The following is an 18,882-nucleotide window of genomic DNA, read 5'->3' on the forward strand; positions in this document are numbered from 1 at the left end:
AATACTGTGCCTGTTTTTCGTGGTGACTTTTTTGCATTAAGAATCCGAATTATTGCCCCTTTTTTAACCAAACAACCTCTATTACAGAGCCTGCCTCATTACGTTAGGCAATTTTGTTAACTTCGTGACGGTTCAATTGTTGTTTAAATGAATAACTCACCCTTTGGGTATTTCAAATAACAATATTTCTTGTTGAACGTTTTGAATGTTTTAAGTACTGTTTAATGCAATCATGATGATGATGATATTTTGCCTGGGGAACAATTAATGTAATACCTGAACTTGAGCAGCGCAAGAAACCAGTGCTATTAATCTTGAAGCATTGGTCAAATCAAATCTTATAAATTAACTTCTACTCGCAGTCCCGTTCCGTGGACCACCACGATATAATCCCAGGCGTCGATCCGGGTTAGGCTGGGGATCGACGTTATCTCGCATATATGGTGGACCACCGTCCCCCTGCCCGTCCGAGCATCCATTCAGTTCTGCTAGTTCCAGCCTGTCTGAGGGTTCCAGCCATCGAAGCCATGAAGATGACATCAGTATCGTAACAGGTAAAACTATAATAATAACAAGGTTATTTGATCGCTTAATTTCAACTACAAACTCTGAACGACAAGAAAAAAATGCAAGTTTTTCTTCGTACTGGGAATTTGGTTGTGAGATATCCGATTTTATATTCTCGTGGCCGGCAGGTGAGATACATATATAATCGCCGTTATGTTCAAACGTTCGTTCGCGCAGTACTATCTATGGAGGAGACGATACTTCATGAATGTGAAAGCAATATTTTCACCGGTGTATTATTCTTACTACACATATTTATTACGTGCATTCTAATTCCTTACATGTCCTCATTTCTATCAGTGTTTGTTAATGTTGCATGAAGTGTTTTAGATGGACTTTTATAGATTTTTTTGAAAACTATTTAGCATAATTAGTTAACATTATTTTAAGCATTTCTTTGTCTTTGAAATATTCATTTCGAAACTCTACAACCAACTTTGCATTGCCTGTTTTAGCCTCTTCATAAAAACGATCAATTTTGGACATACTCTCGAACCGGTTTTCCAGTTGAAAGCCGTAGCAACACACATTTATTCATCAATACACTATACATTTAACAAAAAGTTTTAAAAGAAACAACGTATCGAACATTTAATATGATATCTATTGACGTAGTTGGATTATTGCTCCAGCTTTAAAAAAAATGTTTCTGCTTTTTTAACTGCAGATAAAAGCCTGGGCGATACAAGCGATATCATCAGCGACTCTTCTGGTGTCGGAACAAATTCTGACAGTGCTGCCTGCTCCATAGGTCATCCAAGCACAACTGTTGTTTGCATGGAAGGATACGATGCCGGGCTTTCAGGACATATACACATACAACCAGGCGATGTGATTGAAGTGGTCGGTTCCACCGACTGTGGTTTACTGGAAGGTTTTGTACGTGGTACAAATAAGACGGGTTTCTTTCCTGCCAGCTGTGTGCAAGAAGTGCAGTTTCGCCAGAAGAGTATTATAAACGTTTCCACCTCAACACCTCACCATCACTATCTGATAAATACTAGTAGTAATGAAATAGTCAGCCATGATCTACAACAACAATTGCATCAGCAACAACAACAGCAACAACAGCAACAACAGCAACAACAGCAGCAGCAGCAACAACAGCAACAACAGACATCTTTGTTTGAACAGCAGCAACACACTCAGCTTCATTACAACAGCCAAACAGCACCAAGAATGAAAAAATCGTAAGCATTCAACAATTCTAAACGATCTGATTTCATTCATTAAAATGCGGCCTCTGTGTTTTTAGTATTATTGGAGAACCTCGGACAGTAGTGCTACATCGTGCCAAACGCGGTTTCGGATTCATTCTTCGTGGAGCAAAAGCTTCTTCGCCATTGATGCAGCTCAAACCATCGCCACGTTGTCCGGCATTGCAATATTTAGATGATGTTGACCCAGGAGGTGTAGCGGATATTGCTGGTCTGAAGCCAGGAGACTTCCTATTAGCCGTAAGTTTTTAGAGGTTATGGGTAAAAAGATGGATACAAATTACCATTTTACGTTTACTTTACACACGATCCAGATTAACAGTGAAGATGTAACATGTGCATCACATGAGCACGTGGTTGATTTGATCCGCAATTCCGGTTCGCTGGTGTCAATGACGGTTGTTACACTATCACAAAATCTTATAAACTCTATGATGCTGGAAGCATCCGAGATAGGAAGTCAACATTCCTCCGGATCGGGCATGAGCACTCCAATATCATCCCGGCAGTGTTCAACGCTTCCCCGGCGTATGAATAGTGGCCCACCGGGAAGTAACTGTAAACAACCTGCGCCAATGCCTCCCCGTCGTGACCCAAAGACTACACTAAGCGTAGGACGTGCACGGGCAAAATCGATGGTGGCGGGCTTAGAAGGTGGTGGGGAAAAAGGTACAGACGACGATGAACTATTGAGTGCGACCAAATCAACTTCTGCGGAATCGATTCATCAAGCACAGACTCAACTGTTGCAAGCACAACAACAGTGCCACTCGGCTATTGGAACACCCACACAGACAGGACCGGGTACGCCCGTTCAGCCTCGTACAGCTAGTATCAAGTCGCGTCCAACATCTAGTCGAATAACGGCCGCGGAATTGGAAGAGCTATTCCAACGTCAACAAGGGGCTGATGCAAACCGCTGTTCTATGCTAATGTCAAGCTCAAGATTCCAATCAACTGGATTTGACAGTGGTGCAGGTACACCGCCGATTTCACCACAAAAGGGACCGATCGTGTATGCCAGCGTTGCTGAAATGAAGCGCAAAAAATCATCCAAAGCGGGAATGGGCACGCTAAAAGGACGTCCTATACCGATTCCCCAGGTTGGTTCGGATCTAAAACGGACCTTCCACAGTACACCTGATCTAGCATCAATGTCTTCGTCCAATCAGAACGGTGGAACTTCATCGTTGCACTATGGGAGCAGTTCCGGAACTGGATCGCAGCTGGCAATCAACGCTAACGGGTGGTATAACACCGTTGGTCACAAGGGGCACCGATCTCAGGACGATATGCACAGTCTGCACATGTCCCTGCAAAGACTGAATCTTCCACCACCAAACCATCCACCTCCACCTCCGCCAGTGGGGCAAGTTGTAAAAGTGGATGTTTCTCGGGGCTCCGAGTATGAATGTCTTACCGCCTTACGGAAGCATATAGCCCAGAAAGCCAAAGTTCAATCCCAAGTGCAGGAAGCAGAAGTTATGTCCAGTTTTAAGCCAGCATCGAATGCCAAACTGTACGCTTCCCCTCAGGATATTCGAAACGTTGGTTATCGTACGGTTAACGTCGCTGGGGCTACTACTTCACCATCACTCACGGGTTCAACATCGGCTGCTGGAAACAACAGTGCCTCTTCTTGTGGTAGTAATGGAAGTAATACGAACTCCAATGTGGAGGTAATGATGTTTTGTCACAAGACAATTAAGCAATTATTATACATATTTTTGTAATGTGTTTCATGTATTATTCCTTCTATTTGTAGCTCTGCAAATCTGGTTCACTTCGGTCAAATGCTAGCTCGACGATCAACATAAACTCTAGCGTCGTAACCGGTTCCGTAATTAATAACGTGACAACAGTAACGATCAGTGGAAATGGAAACGCTGCCACTAATAGTACGTCGTCAAATCAATACGCTCAACCTGGTCGCCCGGGCGCAGATAGCCAACAACAAATTGCCCAACCACAAGCACTTTATAAATCTCCACCTAATAGTGCACCTCCACTACCCGAGCCAGATTACAGTTTGAGTGAATCAGATCCGGATGAGGATAACTCGGTACGTTTGGTGCGTACGCATATTAAAACAAATGGAGATCTTAAAACACAAAATCCAGGAATGGCAGCCGAAACAAGTGGCAACAGCAACACAAGGTAATGGTGCTTGAATACTAAAACTTTTAGGTTGGGATGCTCGTTAGTTGGGAGCTTTTATGCTGCGAATCTTTTTAATTGGAAGACGCTAAATTCCAATTCGTTTTAAGTGTAGATTTTAAAGGTTCATTTAATTTCAAAACCTTAAGATGTCAACAGTTACACTTTTTGTCAAATACGGATGCGCTACAATTTGATGCATTAGTTCGACAGTTTATTCACAGTTTCACAATTGATTCATAAATAATACAATATCCATTATCATGTGTTATATATTTTCAGTGGTAGCTCGACCGGCTCCAGCTCTATGCCCCAATCATTCTCGGTGGAAGAAATACAGAAGATTCGCACGAAGCTAAAATCGTCTAAATCGTACCCGAACGACTTCTTACGGCAACAAAACAGCCAGCCATCTCAACCGGGTGTAGAACACGGTGCATCGGGCGGTGTGCATCACGAAGAAGGCGATAATTCATCGTCTGGTGTAAGCAGCGATCAAGAAATAACGATCACTTGTAACGATACAGCCAAGCAGCCAAAACCGTCATTCCCCAAGCAGATGGTTGGTACCACTGTTTTAAAGACAAATGTCACCACCTCTACCCTAGCAGCCGCAGGAACTGGAGCAAGTAGCTTGATTGAATCAAAAAAAGTGACATTGCATCTAGGGGCATCCGCCGATACGAAGTTGCAACACAACAACAATCTCACCGAACGAAGAAATGATGCTACAGATAATGTTGATGCTGATCAAGATGATAATGATAGTCCTAGCCCACCTGCGACTGGATTCCAGCGGCATAATTCACTCACCCGGAAACAGGCAGCCACCATTGCCGCAAATCGTGCGAAGGCAAACCAACAAAATATACAGCAACGGCATGCAGTAACGTTAGCTACCTTACCGCCCCCAATTGAGGCAGCCGACTCCGACGAAGCTGACTCTTGGTCACATCCTCTTCAATCTTCAGGTGGTGATGGCGCCGCACAATTAGTCGAAGCTGCTGGCATGGTGGTTTTGGCACCACCTCCAGAATTTAGCGATTCAACCGTTAGCCATATTACTCCAACTGGTCCAATTTCCGGTGGTGTTAGCATTAACGTGCAACCTCATCACTCCCATCAATATACGCATCAGCATCATCAGCATCAACATGTACATCATCATCATCAACATACGGGAAGCGGCGGATCACTCGCGCTTGGTGGTCACAATCCAAATTGCAAGCGCGTCCGTATTGTTGGAGCGGTGCCGAAAGTAAATCGTATGAACAGTCAGTAAGAAAGAGTCTGATCTGTATCAACCGGAAATTATTTGTCGGTAATGTATTTAAAGAACTGTAAAAAGACATCAAAAGAACATACTATATGACTTAAATTTAGTAACGTGATTACAATAGAAACTAGTTGTTTGGTGATAGTGATGTAAGCCAAAAATTTCTTTTAACTCATTCCTTCCTCCAAATAGATGGATGAAAGGAATGGTGTTGAGATTAGTTTTTGTTTCACAATAATTCTGATTTTAATGTTTGCAATCAATTTGTTTGCAGGGATTGATTTTTTTTTTAATCTAAAATATGAAAGAACATTCTTTATACGTGCAATTGTGCATAGTTTTACTCAATGTTTTTCTCTTTCAGTCAATGTTTTGTTTTGGGGTATGGGACTGAAACATACAGGAATGCAACCAGATATCCTACGCACTCATTAATTACATTAATTAACAAAGTCAAATACGTGCGCCCAGGTAACTAGTTGAGTTGCTTTATTGTTTACCGAGCAGGCCACTAAAAAACACTGAGATGTGTAAAGAATCACAATTTTAAGACACAATTGCACCCCGCAAGCGACATGTATGTGCAGTTATTTTTTTAAAAAAAGGTGTTTAAAATAAGTGTTTTAAAAGTGAAGTAGAAACAGTCTTTTCATAACACTAAGGGTGGCGTTAGTGGTTGGTCAGCGCATACTCTCGAAAAAATATAACACAACGTTTAAGGGCAAAATTTAATCGAAGTATCACAAATAAAAAGCATCAAAGATATGTTTTGTGATAGCTACGATAAAGCAGCAACAAAGCATAGCGCGATGTGACGATGCATTTGCGCAATGTATGCCAATCGTTTGACTCTTTCCAATCTCAGGCAAGATGAATCGCACTTTGTAACATTTCAGTTTGAGTAAACACCATGATGTACACCATGTATTATTGAAACAATCGGAACCGAACCTTTTTTAATGAATCATAAAGCATAAAATAATTAATCATGGCTAATGACATGATACTTTTACGGGGTGGAATATATGGCGATAAGAAGGTATAACACAAACACACGTAATCTAAGCTAAATTTGTCTACACATGTTTCGACTGAATGTGCAGTCAGAAAGATGTAGGAACTTAGTATCGTAGTAAAACTCCCAAAAACAGCTGCACATTGTGTGTCGTTTTTGTTGAATTCTAAGTACCGCTGTAATTTTATGCACAGCATTTATTTTCGTTCGCTGCAAATTTCATTTCGTTTGGAAAGGTTTGTTTCAAGTAATGTTTTGATTTGAGGATAAACAGTGAATTAACATTAAAACAGTTTTGATATAAATAATAGTCCATCACACACATGTATCGTGCAATGAGTAACTTGTTTATATATCTGCATGAACCAAACAACCTAAGCAACAATAGGACACATAATTACTAAACTGGGATATGGTAGGATCATAATCGAAGAATACACCTTGAAATGGAAAACAGAACAGAGGGAACTGCAAACTGCGCATCATTGTAGGGCCAAATTGATAAAACACAGCTAGGAAGTAAATAAAAGACGTCATGTAGCGTAATGTAACATTGAAATGGGTGACTTACATTGCGATATTTTGTTCTTGGAAAATTGCTAGGTAGTACGCAGGGAAAAGCGTAATTAAAACAAACCCGGAACTATTTTTTTCTACATTCATACATTTTAACGCGAACGTACCAAAACACACGTATTTATATAGCGAGAGAAGAGTTAGAATAGTGGTTGTCTGCATGCTAGGAATAATTATCGTCCCATTTTAGAAGACTCGATCATTCTAATGCCTATACACCACCATACACCATTAGCAAATGAATCGTAACGCGCTCGACAGAATCTATCAGAAATAGCACATACAATGATCACAATTCAAAGGAGGAATCAGGTCGTTACAAAGTATTAGGGAAATTCGCTTTTTTATAAACACCAGCTGAGCACTTTTCTTACAACTGCATGACACAAACCGTACATGACGAAACAATTGGTTTGCAATTGGTCTTGCTTTATATTTCCCTCCGTGACAAAGTCAGAGTAAAGACTTCGAACTGAGCGCTCGAATGAAGCTTAGCGATTTGTAATGCAGTAGTTGAGATCGAATAGCAATAGCAACGAAATATACATAAACATAAAGAAAAAAGATAAACGAACAAACAAAAAGGTACTGCAGCGTGCTGCTCCGTCGTAGAAAATTTATAACCATAACAAACAGAACTTGTTGCGGAAAAATGCGTACGATAGTACTAAATTTTAATAAAAAGTCATTTCTCATTGCATTTGCATAAGAAAATACAAAAAGCATTAACATTTTCATCCCAATCGCCAATAGTGTATCCTGGGATAAAGTATATTCGTGTTAAAATTTCGGAAGTTTCCAAAGCCGGCACAAAAGCAGTTTAACAGTTTAACAATATGGCCACATGGTAGAAAATAAAAAAACAGCATTCACTCGCTATCAGACCCACCATCCTCCCAACAAGGAAATGTGCGACATTACACAGGCAACAACCTCCTTGATACACAAGATTCACAAGTCTTTGAAGTAAAAGCTATACACACACTAATGAATATGTCAATGTTCAATTGCATATTCTTCCCCACATTGGTAAGATATTGAAATAAAAAATATTGATAAATAAATGAAGAAAATACAATTCTTGAATCCGAAAAAATGTCATTAGAAAAAATTGTACTACAAATTAGTAGCTGGCTTAATCAATTCAAAATGTATAATTATGTTCACGATAGCCCGGAGTAAGTTTTAAAAAAATATTACTGGGGATCTTTATTTGCGAACTGCTAAACTAAGACTGAAGCTAACTTCTGGATTCGGTACTATTTAGCTAGGCTGGTGTTTTCGGTGCTGCCAGGTTTGCCGGTCACGTTGTCGTCCACGTTTATGATGATCATGTTGCCTCGGTCCGTCTGAACATACGACACCACACCTGGTCGTGGGAACCTGCTTCCAGTGGAGTTCCCGTTGGAACCTGACTCCGCGCGTGGAGTAACATCGATGGCTCGCTTGCGACCGTTTTCTTACTCAGCACCTGTATCATAGCGCGTAGCGCATGTGTACATATCTGTATACTTTATAGTAACTATTTCGGACGGTTTCCATAAATGTACTTTTAAATTTGGATGACGTTTTATGTTCATAAAACCTTTATTCTGTAAAACGTATTGAACGTATTCGGTGAAGTATGAGAAAACGCCCCCCCCCCCCCTTCTTAACAGCTACAGGCAGCTCCTAATACCTGATGCATCAGCGCTAGCGCGGAAAAGTAGACGCTACCTGATACCTGATGCGGAAAAGTAGGCGCTGGTTGAAAAAAGTTTGAGAAACACTGTTTTAATCACGCCGACAGTGTGCACAAAACGCGGTAATCGCCTATCCTTTTATTGTTTTATATAAAACGAAACATAATTATACATGTGGTGAAATGGTGAAATAATAATATTTCTCGAATATAGGAGTTATTGCCGTTTTACGTTCCGATTCATATTTGATCTCGATTAAATAAGCTGTAAGTTGTAAGCATTTTTTACTTATAACATTCGTCTTTGGATGCGTATCTTAAGACCGCCTTTGGTACGCATAACCAAATCGCCGTACAGTATCAGATCTTCCCGACGGTGGACTGATTCGATTGTGTAGTTTCTCACCACCGCCGATATCACCGCCTTCTCCTCAAGTGCACCAAACTTCTGTCCAATGCAGTTCCGTGGCCCGGCACTGAACGGAATATACGAGTAGGGATGGCGATTGGTGCTGTTTTCGGGCAGGAAACGATCCGGATAAAACTTCTCCGGATTGGGAAAGTACTGAGGATCTCGGTGCAATTGGTAGAGCATGATCACGGCGTTCGTTCCACTCGGTATGTGATGTCCTTCGATGTCCACCCCCGTAGTGAGCGTGCGCGATAGTATGGGAATGCTGGGAAACAGTCGCAAGCTTTCCTTGATGCAGCACTCCAAATATCGCATCTCGGACAGCTCTGCCATCGTTGGATGGCGCTCCCTATCTCCACCCATGATGCCGTCTATCTCCAGGAAGACGCGCTCCTGGACGGTTTGGTCCGTGCCGAGTAAGTACAACATCCACGCCAGTGCAGTGGCCGTCGTATCGTGTCCACCCAGTATGAAAGTGTCCACCTCTTCGCGTATGTCTGCATCGGATAGCAGCTGGCCATCTTCCGACAGCTCGAGCAATAAATCCAAAAAAGCAAGCTGTTTTCTCTGACCAAGCGCCTCCTCGCTGTGTGGTGCGTTATCAGCGGATCCAGTTTCCGACAGCATTGACTGCTTTCGCTGTCGATACATTTCACGGCGCTTTTGGATCATGCTGTAAGCAAAATCGTGCAGGATTTTCAAACAATGCTCGTGCTCGGTGTAAGCTTTTGTGAAGCGGAATATAAAATCAGAACGCAACCAAAACTTCTGTAACCGTTCTAGAATAATTTCCGATATCCTACAAAATACACAGAAATATGTAGCATTGTAGAGAGGGTCCTTTTTTGTTTAGAAACTACAGCATGAAGATATATACTTCTCGTGTGCCTTCACGTATTCCGAATCGGACTTTTCCAACGCGTCTATGGGATAGCCCATGGCCGTTTCTATCAAAGAAAACAATAGTAGGTAACGAAACAAATTGAAAGTGATGTTTAAAATTTAAAAATTTAAAACAATGAAGGTTTAGATATTTTGGACCAAATTATATTAATTTAACATATATTTAATATGTCCTAAAATCATAAAAAACTCTTTAATTTAAATGATATGGGCAATGCATGATTGTAGATAGTAAAACCTACGTTAGTTATTTTTTCTTACCGCAAATAATATCCAGCGAAGTTAGCGTAGCATAGATCGTACAATCAAACCCTTCGGTGTTGTTAAGTTGTTTTTCCAGCTGCCGAACCAGAACATAGCTTTGCTTGTTCATAACCTCAACAAAGTTCGCCAGTATTTTAAAATGAAACGTAGGTGTCAGCATCTTACGACGCTGATGCCATTTGGCGGCATGACTCGTAAGCAGACCGGTACCAATCCACGGTTTAAGCAGATCATAATCGCGACCCTTTTCAATGTTCTTGGAGCTAGAGAGAATTTTCTATTACCAGAAAGAAAAACATACTTTTACACAGAGAACATTGTACGAAAGGCACATAAAGATAGCAGAAGATTGTGTAATACCTCAGCGGCAGTAGCTTTCGAAATGAGAATGTAGGGCTTCAGCCCGGCCCAGACACGGTTAAATCCTTGCCTCCGTCCGTACAGTAACCTTGCGCCATTGATCGTACTGAACATTTCTGCAAACAAGAAAAAATGTTTTGTTCAATTGTATATGTTGTTGTTATGTTTTCTTAAAGTTGTAACTCCCCGACATTTAAGACAGTGGTGTTAATCTTAAGTACATATCCAAAAAAATTGTAATGGGTTTGGAGATAGTTACCGTCGCCATGTAGTAAGTTTGGAGATAGTTACAGTCGCCATGTAATATGTTCGGTTTTAGATACGGTCGCCAAGTAATCTGATGAGTGAAAAATATAAGACCATTCTTCACGAGTCGTATCAAATAAATGATAAAGTGTACTGATAAAGTACTATAAGTACGCGGATTGCTCGGGAACGCAGAAACCGCGTATCTCGGGAACAGACTTTATATGCTTTTTTACGGTTACGGGATAAGCAGAATTATTCATAATATTTACATGTTTAAGCCATCGCTACCCAAACATGTGCAAAGATAACAGTAAAAAGGAAATTAAAAAAAATCATATTTATTATAATTTTGAAATTTTTTCACAGTTTAAAAGTAGAAGAGCATAGAAAATTGACTCTAAATAAGCTTGTTGTTTTGGAAAGTATGGCATGAAAAATCAATCGAGACGGGCAGTAGAAATGGCAGTAGGCTTGATACATTTCTATGGAAACCTCTTAACCGCTATTTGATGGGGTGTACAGTTGGAATTCAATAGTTCAACGCTTTTAGTTGCCATGATTTTTAATTGAAGGCCAAGGTCAGACACACCGAAAAACCAACGCAACGAAAACGATATGATAACCGAAAAATAATGCTTTTCAATGTCAATTTCAAAAAAATTGTGATTTGTTGACCCCAAATGTGACAAAAAAAACATGAAAAAAAAATCACTAGAACTAAACAAACGTTTGGATTTCGCTGGGCCAATTGGTTGAACGAAATTGGTCAACCGGAAAACGAAGCGTTACATTTCACCCGTACATTTTTTCAGTGTGTCTGGCCTCGGCCCAACGCTCAATAGTTGGTTGATAGTTTAATTTAAAAGCATGCGTTTCTTTGGAAAATCAGGTTTGCCACAAATCTCATGGCTCTTTACGAAGAAATTCAAATCTGTTTCGGTTGGAAAAACGTGCGAGCTATAAAGCACGAATTCAATAGTTGATATGCATGCAATTGAAGTTCCACCAGTGGTTGTTTAGTTGCCAAGGTTAATTAAAAAAACTAAGTTTAATTTCTACAGTGCTACAACCGAGCACTCCATAGCGGGATGCAAATCTCCGTATAGTGAGCCCAAAAAGTATTCATCTATCTTAATAACTTACAGAAAATGCCGCAATAGACATGGGTCGCTAAAAGCAATGATGATGTTTGATACACACGATTATTTAGAGATCCTTTGTGTTTAAAGTCATTGTATGATTGTCTAGTCCTCTAGACTATACGGCTCTGTGCGAAAATTAAATCTGTGCAACGTAGATTTACTAGAGTCTCCCTTGTATTTTAATATGCCTGATTACCGCATGCGATGTTTGTTGCTTGGGCTAGAATCTCTCAAAAATCGCCGAAAAGTTGCACAAAATTGTGTTTATAGCCAAGCTGCTGAAACATGAGATTGACGCGCCTGAGTTGCTAAAAAATATCCCCATATACGCACCAGTCAGAACCCATAGACAACGTGCATTTTTAGAAAATGAGTTTAGGAGAACTTTAGCCTCATACAACGACCCTCTATTGAGAATGTGTAGACAGTTCAATTATCATTTCGAATCTTTTAACTTTCATTTGACTACGCAGAGCTTAACATATAGAATTTAAGTGACAAGGGTCATAGTCTATGTAATACCAGACCCTAAAATTGTCTAATCTTCCTTCTAAATTAATGCATTTATGTTTATGTTTCAATTGCACTTCGCGCGGTCAGAGAGACACTATAGGCGGGGAAGTTGAAGAAATGGAAATGGATGGCGGGGAAGTTGAAGAAAGCATGATGGCGGTGAAGTAAAGATAGATCATCATCTTATGCATCTTCTCTTCTCTTAATCTTATGCATAGCCTATCCTACTCATTTTTCAAGGTTACAAAACATTTGGGAGGCCTCATTCCTTCATTTGATCAGCGTTTGGCAATTTTTCTGACACTAATTTTGTGTCAAACTGTGAACTAAGCAGCCATTCTTAACAATTTATCTAACGAAAGAAGCGGTTTAATGTCTACAAAATTAAATATAACCCAGGAATCAGTGCATTTTATGATGGCCAATAAGATAAGGAGAAGAGATGGGTCGTATCATGATACTAGGGCTCAGTGATGAAAGGTGAGCTAGAAAAATGAGCCAAATTGAAAGAAAACGAGATCGTGAAATGTATTCTTGTATGATTTAAGTATGATTTAAAATTTGGGCCGGTCTGATGGTACAGTCGTCAACTCGAACGACTTAACAACATGCCCGTCATGGGTTCAAGCCCCTAATAGCCCGTGTCCCCATACGTAGGACTGACTATCCTGCTACGGTAACAAAAAGTCACTGAAAGCCAAGCCCACTTCACTAGTGGGTACAGGCAGACCTTGACCGGCAGCCGAGGAAGAAGATGAAGAATTATTTAAGTACTGTGAGTCCCAGTTCTGAGCAATTGTATTTAAAAATTACCACATAGTTCATGGTCAGTCAACTGGGAGAACATACAGAGCATTGCAATTTACCTAAAACACCAAACCAGCTGAAACCAAACTGATGAAAACGATTTAATAGACTCTCAATCTATTCTGTTGCCAATTTTTTAAAGGAACTTAGCCATGTGGTCCGGAAATGCAATATTTCTACCAGATATTAATTGGAACATGTCTTGTAAGATGAGCGGGACAAAAATACGCCCTATTTGAGGTTCAAATGAGCGTTGGTCAAATAGCCACTAATAGTCATAAATGCAATAAAAAACAAGATCATGACATTTTTTGATTCCATAATCTTTGTTGTCTAACGCATATTACGCCAAAAACCTGATAGTCAAATACTTTTAGTGCGTCAATCAAACGACTTAGTTTTTTTAAATAATGAAGTTGGTTTTGCACTATTGTAATGCTTATTTTTTAGCAATACGTGTTCATTGATGGTCCCCTTGTCAAACCTCATCATTATTTTTAATAACCCATGCCTATTGCGGCCATAATATAAATTTTTCTGTAAAATATTCAGCTAGACGAATACTTTTTGGGCTGACTGTATGTAATCAGTGGCGGATTTAACGGTGCGCGGACTGAGCGGCCGCGGGGGCCCCGTCAATGTAGGGGCCCCGTGTATGGTAATTCCAGCATATAGAACAATGTGTACAGTAGTCTCAGCAAGAGCTTCTGTGCTAGTTAGGGGCCCCATGGATGACGGGACTCATAAACTATTGGGGCCCAGTACAGGGATTCTGAACACCCCCCCCCTCCCCCCAAGCAAACCATTAAAGTGTGTTTGATTCAAAACCTAATGCAACAATATGCACCCCGACACCAAGCGGGGGCCTCCACTCCTTTTAACGCTTAGGGCCCCCAACACCCTAAATCCGCCACTGTATGTAATACAAATCTAGTGACGAAAGAGTTCATAAGGACCAAAGTCACATTAAATCTTTAGATAGACTGACAAAATATGTAATGCGAATTCTAACAAAGTCTTTATAATATAGAAGTTGGTGGATGATCGATTTTAATCCACAAAAACTTTTGGAAGTGGCTTTTTGAGAGTTAGATGACAAAGTGTTCACAAACATTTGCAAACTTTGTAAAAATGTCCGAAAATGCATCCAAATTACTGTATACACCACAACTAAAATCTCAATGCTTGCTGCGATGAAACGACTGAAACTTTTGTATCTATCCTTTTTATATAATCAAAAGTACTCGCTGTCTCGAGCTCTATAGCATGTAAAATTTCATTATGATAATTCATTCAGGAACCAGTTAAGTTAGGCCATAGTTTCGTTTTAAGAAATTAGTCAAAAGTGTGACTTGTCTCTTGCAATACAGTCTGATCTCACTAGTTACGATACGATTGCGTACTAGTGGATTCACACTCGATAGTTGCGTTTTTTGATAGACCGCAAATGTGATGAGCAGAAATAATCTAGAACAATTTTGTTGAAAAAGCTTTGTGAATATTACCCTTTCTTTAATAGATTGAACTAGTAGCTTGTATTTTAGTTGAAATATGTTTTCATATTTACAAGGACTTCAGCTACGTGTTAGTTTCAGCTATGGGAAGTAATTAATTTTCATGCGTACTGAAATGAGCATGTAAACTCAGAAAAATGTGTTAATTTTAAATTTCGTACAAATGAATGCAGATAAAACCTTTTCACCGCATCATGATTTTGGCTCGCTTCTCACTTTCATTGGACCAGGATGGCACAACACCGAAGCTGTGAGGCAATTCTCTGAGGCAAAATAACCTTACCAGTGTGCTTTAATCTCCCAAAACTCAAGGTCGTGGAACACTTACTGCTCCACACATAAACATACTTGTTTATTCATTATTCATAACGGAAGTTACAGCGGTTATGAGTAATATACCTTAAAAATTACATTGGCAAGTATTTATACGGAGTTACCTTTCTTGCACCTGAACGTTAAAGGTCTGAACGGGGCAGTTTGCCCATTCGGTGAGTTTAATTCCAAATAACCGTTACAAGCGCACATGAAAGCTGTGCACCATCCACAGTTGATGATTACTACGGAATCACCCTGAATCTTAAGAAATCCCCAAACAAAAATCATTACAGGTCCTTTCACTTTACGCCTTGTGCAATAATGTAAAAAACATAATCAGCTTTTGCTTCCTTTCATTCACTGCCTCCCGCTATCCTTACTTCACTGCCAGAATGCAAATGCTTCTGTAATACGAACAATTGTTGTAAAACACTTTTGTATGGCTCTCTTGTAAACAACGTAACATGTATCTAACTATACATTTGTAATAACTCAAATTGTCTACTATCATTGGAAATGTGAGAAGTGATAAAGCGGGATGCGAGGAGTGAATGAGTCGCACAACATATCGAAGGGGTCTACGCCTGTTTTACCTTGATACATTTGATTGCCGGTGTCTCCGTTTCTGAGCTGGCCGGCTTTACCAGATTTTTAACATTTATACTTTTAACTTGAACCACGTTCAAGCGATCACTGCTGTACACATATGGCTGCGGCGCAATTTTGCGCACTTGGTGAACACAAGTTTATGGCTGGTAGGGTTGTATCTTTGGTAGGAAGGAAGCTGTACCATCAGAGCAATCGGGTAACGGGTCCCAAGATCGTTGATCCATCGGGTAACCGTAGTATTTTGCGGAACAGACAATCTCAACAATTTTTCAAGGTCCTGATGAATTTAATGCCCCTGACCGAGCAAAATCCGCATGGCGTTGCACCTAACAGGAAGGATTGGAGTAATCATTGCACTACCAGCATTGCACTGCATTGTTTCTTTAATTGCAGTACTGGTTATAGTGATCCAATCTGGCTCTGGCTGTTTAATACTGTTTGACGAAACAACAAAAACTTGATTTGTAAGCAGTATCAAGTAGATTTTGTTAGTGTAATTATTAGCTTAACATTTCCACACAACTCGTAGAAAGTTATTTTATTTTTTGTTGTTGTTGCACCAAACACTGCGTCGTAATTTCAGTATGGTGACGTTATTGGTTTTATTTTTCTATTGAAAGAACCTCCTCGTTAGTGATCTCATTAAGCATTAGTTAAATAATGGGATCATCAACTTATTTCGTAAGGCTTAGGCCGATGCAGCCTGAAAGGTGCCGATCATCATTAGTCACACCTGATGGACGCACTTCCTCCCATGATGCTTTATCACGCAGGTGAAACGTATGAGAAAATGTTTTACCACTTGGTTGGTCCAGCCAAATCATTGCCTTTTTTAAGATTTATTTATTCACTTTGAAAGACAGGTATGAATTAGACGAAGCTTTATCTTTTTACTTGAAAAGCTATTTGCTTATTATTCTATAAATCATGATGATTTATTCGCCCGTAAACGTCTTTGAAAAAGGGCGATTATTTTTTCTAACGTGTTGTGAATGTTTGTTTTGCGTTGTTTGGGAAATGATGCATAAAAAAAACCTTACCACCTGCACTTCTGTTGTTCATTTTCGCAGTTACATAATAATGATGCTGCACTTTGGGTATACAAAATTCTTCACGTGCCACCAGCTTTGAAAATTAATAAATTAAACAATTTGTACAAGGTTTCGGAAAAGATTCTTACATCCTGTTATTGTAATGTTTACGTAGACTGTAGAATAAACTAAGTTTTTTGCTCTATTTACCTACGATGACAAACGAAAGCCAATGACAAGGGACAGTGGGATTTATTTTTGTTATGACTCTCAGACTGCGTTATTCCTCCTACACATCAATCTATTTTGCATAATTCACAACACTATGCCAACCAATTCATTCTTCAGCTTTTCTGCGCATTCTGGCGGTGGCACCGATAGGCAGTTACAACTCACGCTAATTTGCTTACCATCGCGATCAACCAACCATTGCAAACTGTTACCCAGCAAAGGTAACGCAGGGGGGCCAGGAATACGATTGATGTGTTTGGCGACCTCCGCTCGCTGACGGTAGAAGATAACGGTGGAAGCTGCTACTGTCAGCATCACTATCCAAGCAGTCGGGGACAATAGCTGAAGTGCATTTGGCACGAGATCACTCCACAAGATCGAACTCATCGCTACACTATTGATGTGCTTGCGTTAACAGAAAATGCTATTTTTTTGTATTGAGCCTTTTCAAACAGCCAATTAAATCTTAACTAAGTGGCATCCGCATTTGCACCATTCACACTATACATTCAATTGATCCTTTCGCACTGAATATACATTTGGGGAAGGACTTTTCCAGCATCCACTTTAAACTCTCCTCTTCAGTTCACTGTCTTAATCGTACTAAACGTTGCTCAGCATCTTGTCGTTGCCTTTATATTGGCGTTGCCTCTTGCCTCAACACCATCGCGGTAGTATACGACAGCGGAATCGTGAGCATGACCATCGGGTGAGCATTATTATTATTTGAGAAATGGGTGAAAATGGTATAAGCAAACGAAGCAGCTCAATGGATAATGTATAATTGTGTGTGTGTGTGTGTGTGAGAGAGAGAGAGAGAGAGAGAGAGATGTAGAGAGAAAGAGAGAGAGAGAGAGAGAGAAATAAAGAGAAATACAGAGACATATAGAGAAATATAGAGATAGGGCAGAACAAAATATCTCACCTACAATGATAAGGATTGTTTGGTACACTTTTTGGTTTACTTGAAATTGGATAGATATCTCATGGTATAAACAGGTTTTCTAAATTCGTTCTACTTAATCAAACGCTGGACACAATTACACCAGCAGAGAGAAAGACACATCTTCTGTATCATGCATAATTACCCACAGCTTTCATTATCGATGCACAGCTTAGCTACAGTCATAATTAAATGAGAATGTTGCTAACGGTTGGCAAACCTGGGCAACAAAAAAAAAGCTGGTATAAGGTGATAAAAAGTATTTTTTTTAAATTTAATTATAATCTTCTCCTACTCATAACGTAATTACTTTTTTTTGGTAAACAAAATACAAAAAAAGTAGCAAAAATCGAAGGTAAGATGTCCTTTATACGTATTACGTTGAAGCAGAGAAAAATGAAAACCAGAAAAGGAAAATGATAATAGGAGGGTGCTGGTTTCTATCGCAAAGGGGGTTGCTGATCGACTGCTTTTGTAGTGGCGCCATCTATTTTAGAGTAGCTGTACTATATGCATTTTGTGCATGCGGTTGCATGTTCATTTGCCCTATTTTGCAAAGAAGTGAAGACTTTTGTTTTTTAATATATTCCCAAACTGTACATGAGTCGTATTTCCTATTAAATGTAACTAAACATTTAGTCAGGATCAGTTTCTGTTTGGTTTGGTTAATGCAAATGCGTACAAAAATGTTCATGCTACAAATATTCCTGCAACAAATCTATTGGTTTGTCTTGCAACAAAAAAATTATTTTGATTGATCTTCCATACGACTTGACTACAAAAGATCCCCTATCATTTTCATACAAGCAAGCCCAATGGAACAATTTTTAATGTTAATCGCCCACAACAGTGCACTGAAGCCCTTGTTTTGAGTGAAAAGTTCTAAACAGAATGCCAAACTACCAATATCACTACCGAAACAACCGATATCCTTTGTTACGGCTGCAGACACTTGATTTTAAACCAATCAAAAGGAAGCTCTAATATAATCTTTAATATAAGTTTGTGGTTGATAAAATAAGTAAAGTAAAGATAGCGCTGCACAAATTCAAAGTATGTTTAATTACCTTCCATTTTTTTTTTTCAAATGTATAGGATAA

At 39.6% G+C, this 18,882-nt stretch overlaps 2 protein-coding genes across 10 annotated transcripts in view; one reads left to right on the forward strand and one right to left on the reverse strand.

The window, feature by feature from the left end:
* Positions 1–7,078, forward strand: part of LOC121600552 — a 51,297-nt gene extending 44,219 nt beyond the window's left edge. For 6 of the 9 annotated variants that reach the window (XM_041929239.1, XM_041929242.1, XM_041929240.1 and 3 more), the window contains 6 exons: positions 363–554; positions 1,235–1,757; positions 1,823–2,024; positions 2,099–3,463; positions 3,550–3,941; positions 4,224–7,078. In XM_041929239.1, coding sequence (XP_041785173.1) covers positions 363–554; positions 1,235–1,757; positions 1,823–2,024; positions 2,099–3,463; positions 3,550–3,941; positions 4,224–5,223 — 3,674 coding nt within the window. In that variant the 3' untranslated portion in view covers positions 5,224–7,078. The remainder of the gene's footprint in view (positions 1–362; positions 555–1,234; positions 1,758–1,822; positions 2,025–2,098; positions 3,464–3,549; positions 3,942–4,223) is intronic. The other 3 variants (XM_041929241.1, XM_041929243.1, XM_041929246.1) reach the window with 1 other exon arrangement.
* Positions 7,079–8,749: 1,671 nt separating this feature from the next.
* LOC121600018 (cytochrome P450 4c3-like) lies at positions 8,750–17,456 on the reverse strand. Its single transcript, XM_041928266.1, has 5 exons — positions 17,019–17,456; positions 10,429–10,544; positions 10,066–10,345; positions 9,779–9,848; positions 8,750–9,700 (listed from the first exon to the last, which is right to left on the reverse strand). Exons 1-5 carry the CDS (start codon positions 17,224–17,226, stop codon positions 8,779–8,781), a joined length of 1,596 nt encoding a protein of 531 aa, XP_041784200.1. The 5' UTR covers positions 17,227–17,456; the 3' UTR covers positions 8,750–8,778.
* Between the last annotated feature and the right edge of the window lie 1,426 nt (positions 17,457–18,882).

Source organism: Anopheles merus, chromosome 3L, assembly GCF_017562075.2.
Source record: "Anopheles merus strain MAF chromosome 3L, AmerM5.1, whole genome shotgun sequence".
NCBI classification, from domain to species: Eukaryota; Metazoa; Arthropoda; class Insecta; order Diptera; family Culicidae; genus Anopheles; species Anopheles merus.

Bases quoted from the DNA above. Each gene is read 5' to 3' on its own strand.
- LOC121600018 (XM_041928266.1), bottom strand. From the start codon at position 17,226: ATGAGTTCGATCTTGTGGAGTGATCTCGTGCCAAATGCACTTCAGCTA. The intron at 9,849-10,065 runs GTAAGAAAAAAT...TTTCTTTGATAG, and splicing joins TTCGCTGGATATTATTTGCG to AAACGGCCATGGGCTATCCC. The intron at 9,701-9,778 runs GTATATATCTTC...TGTATTTTGTAG, and splicing joins TACGTGAAGGCACACGAGAA to GATATCGGAAATTATTCTAG.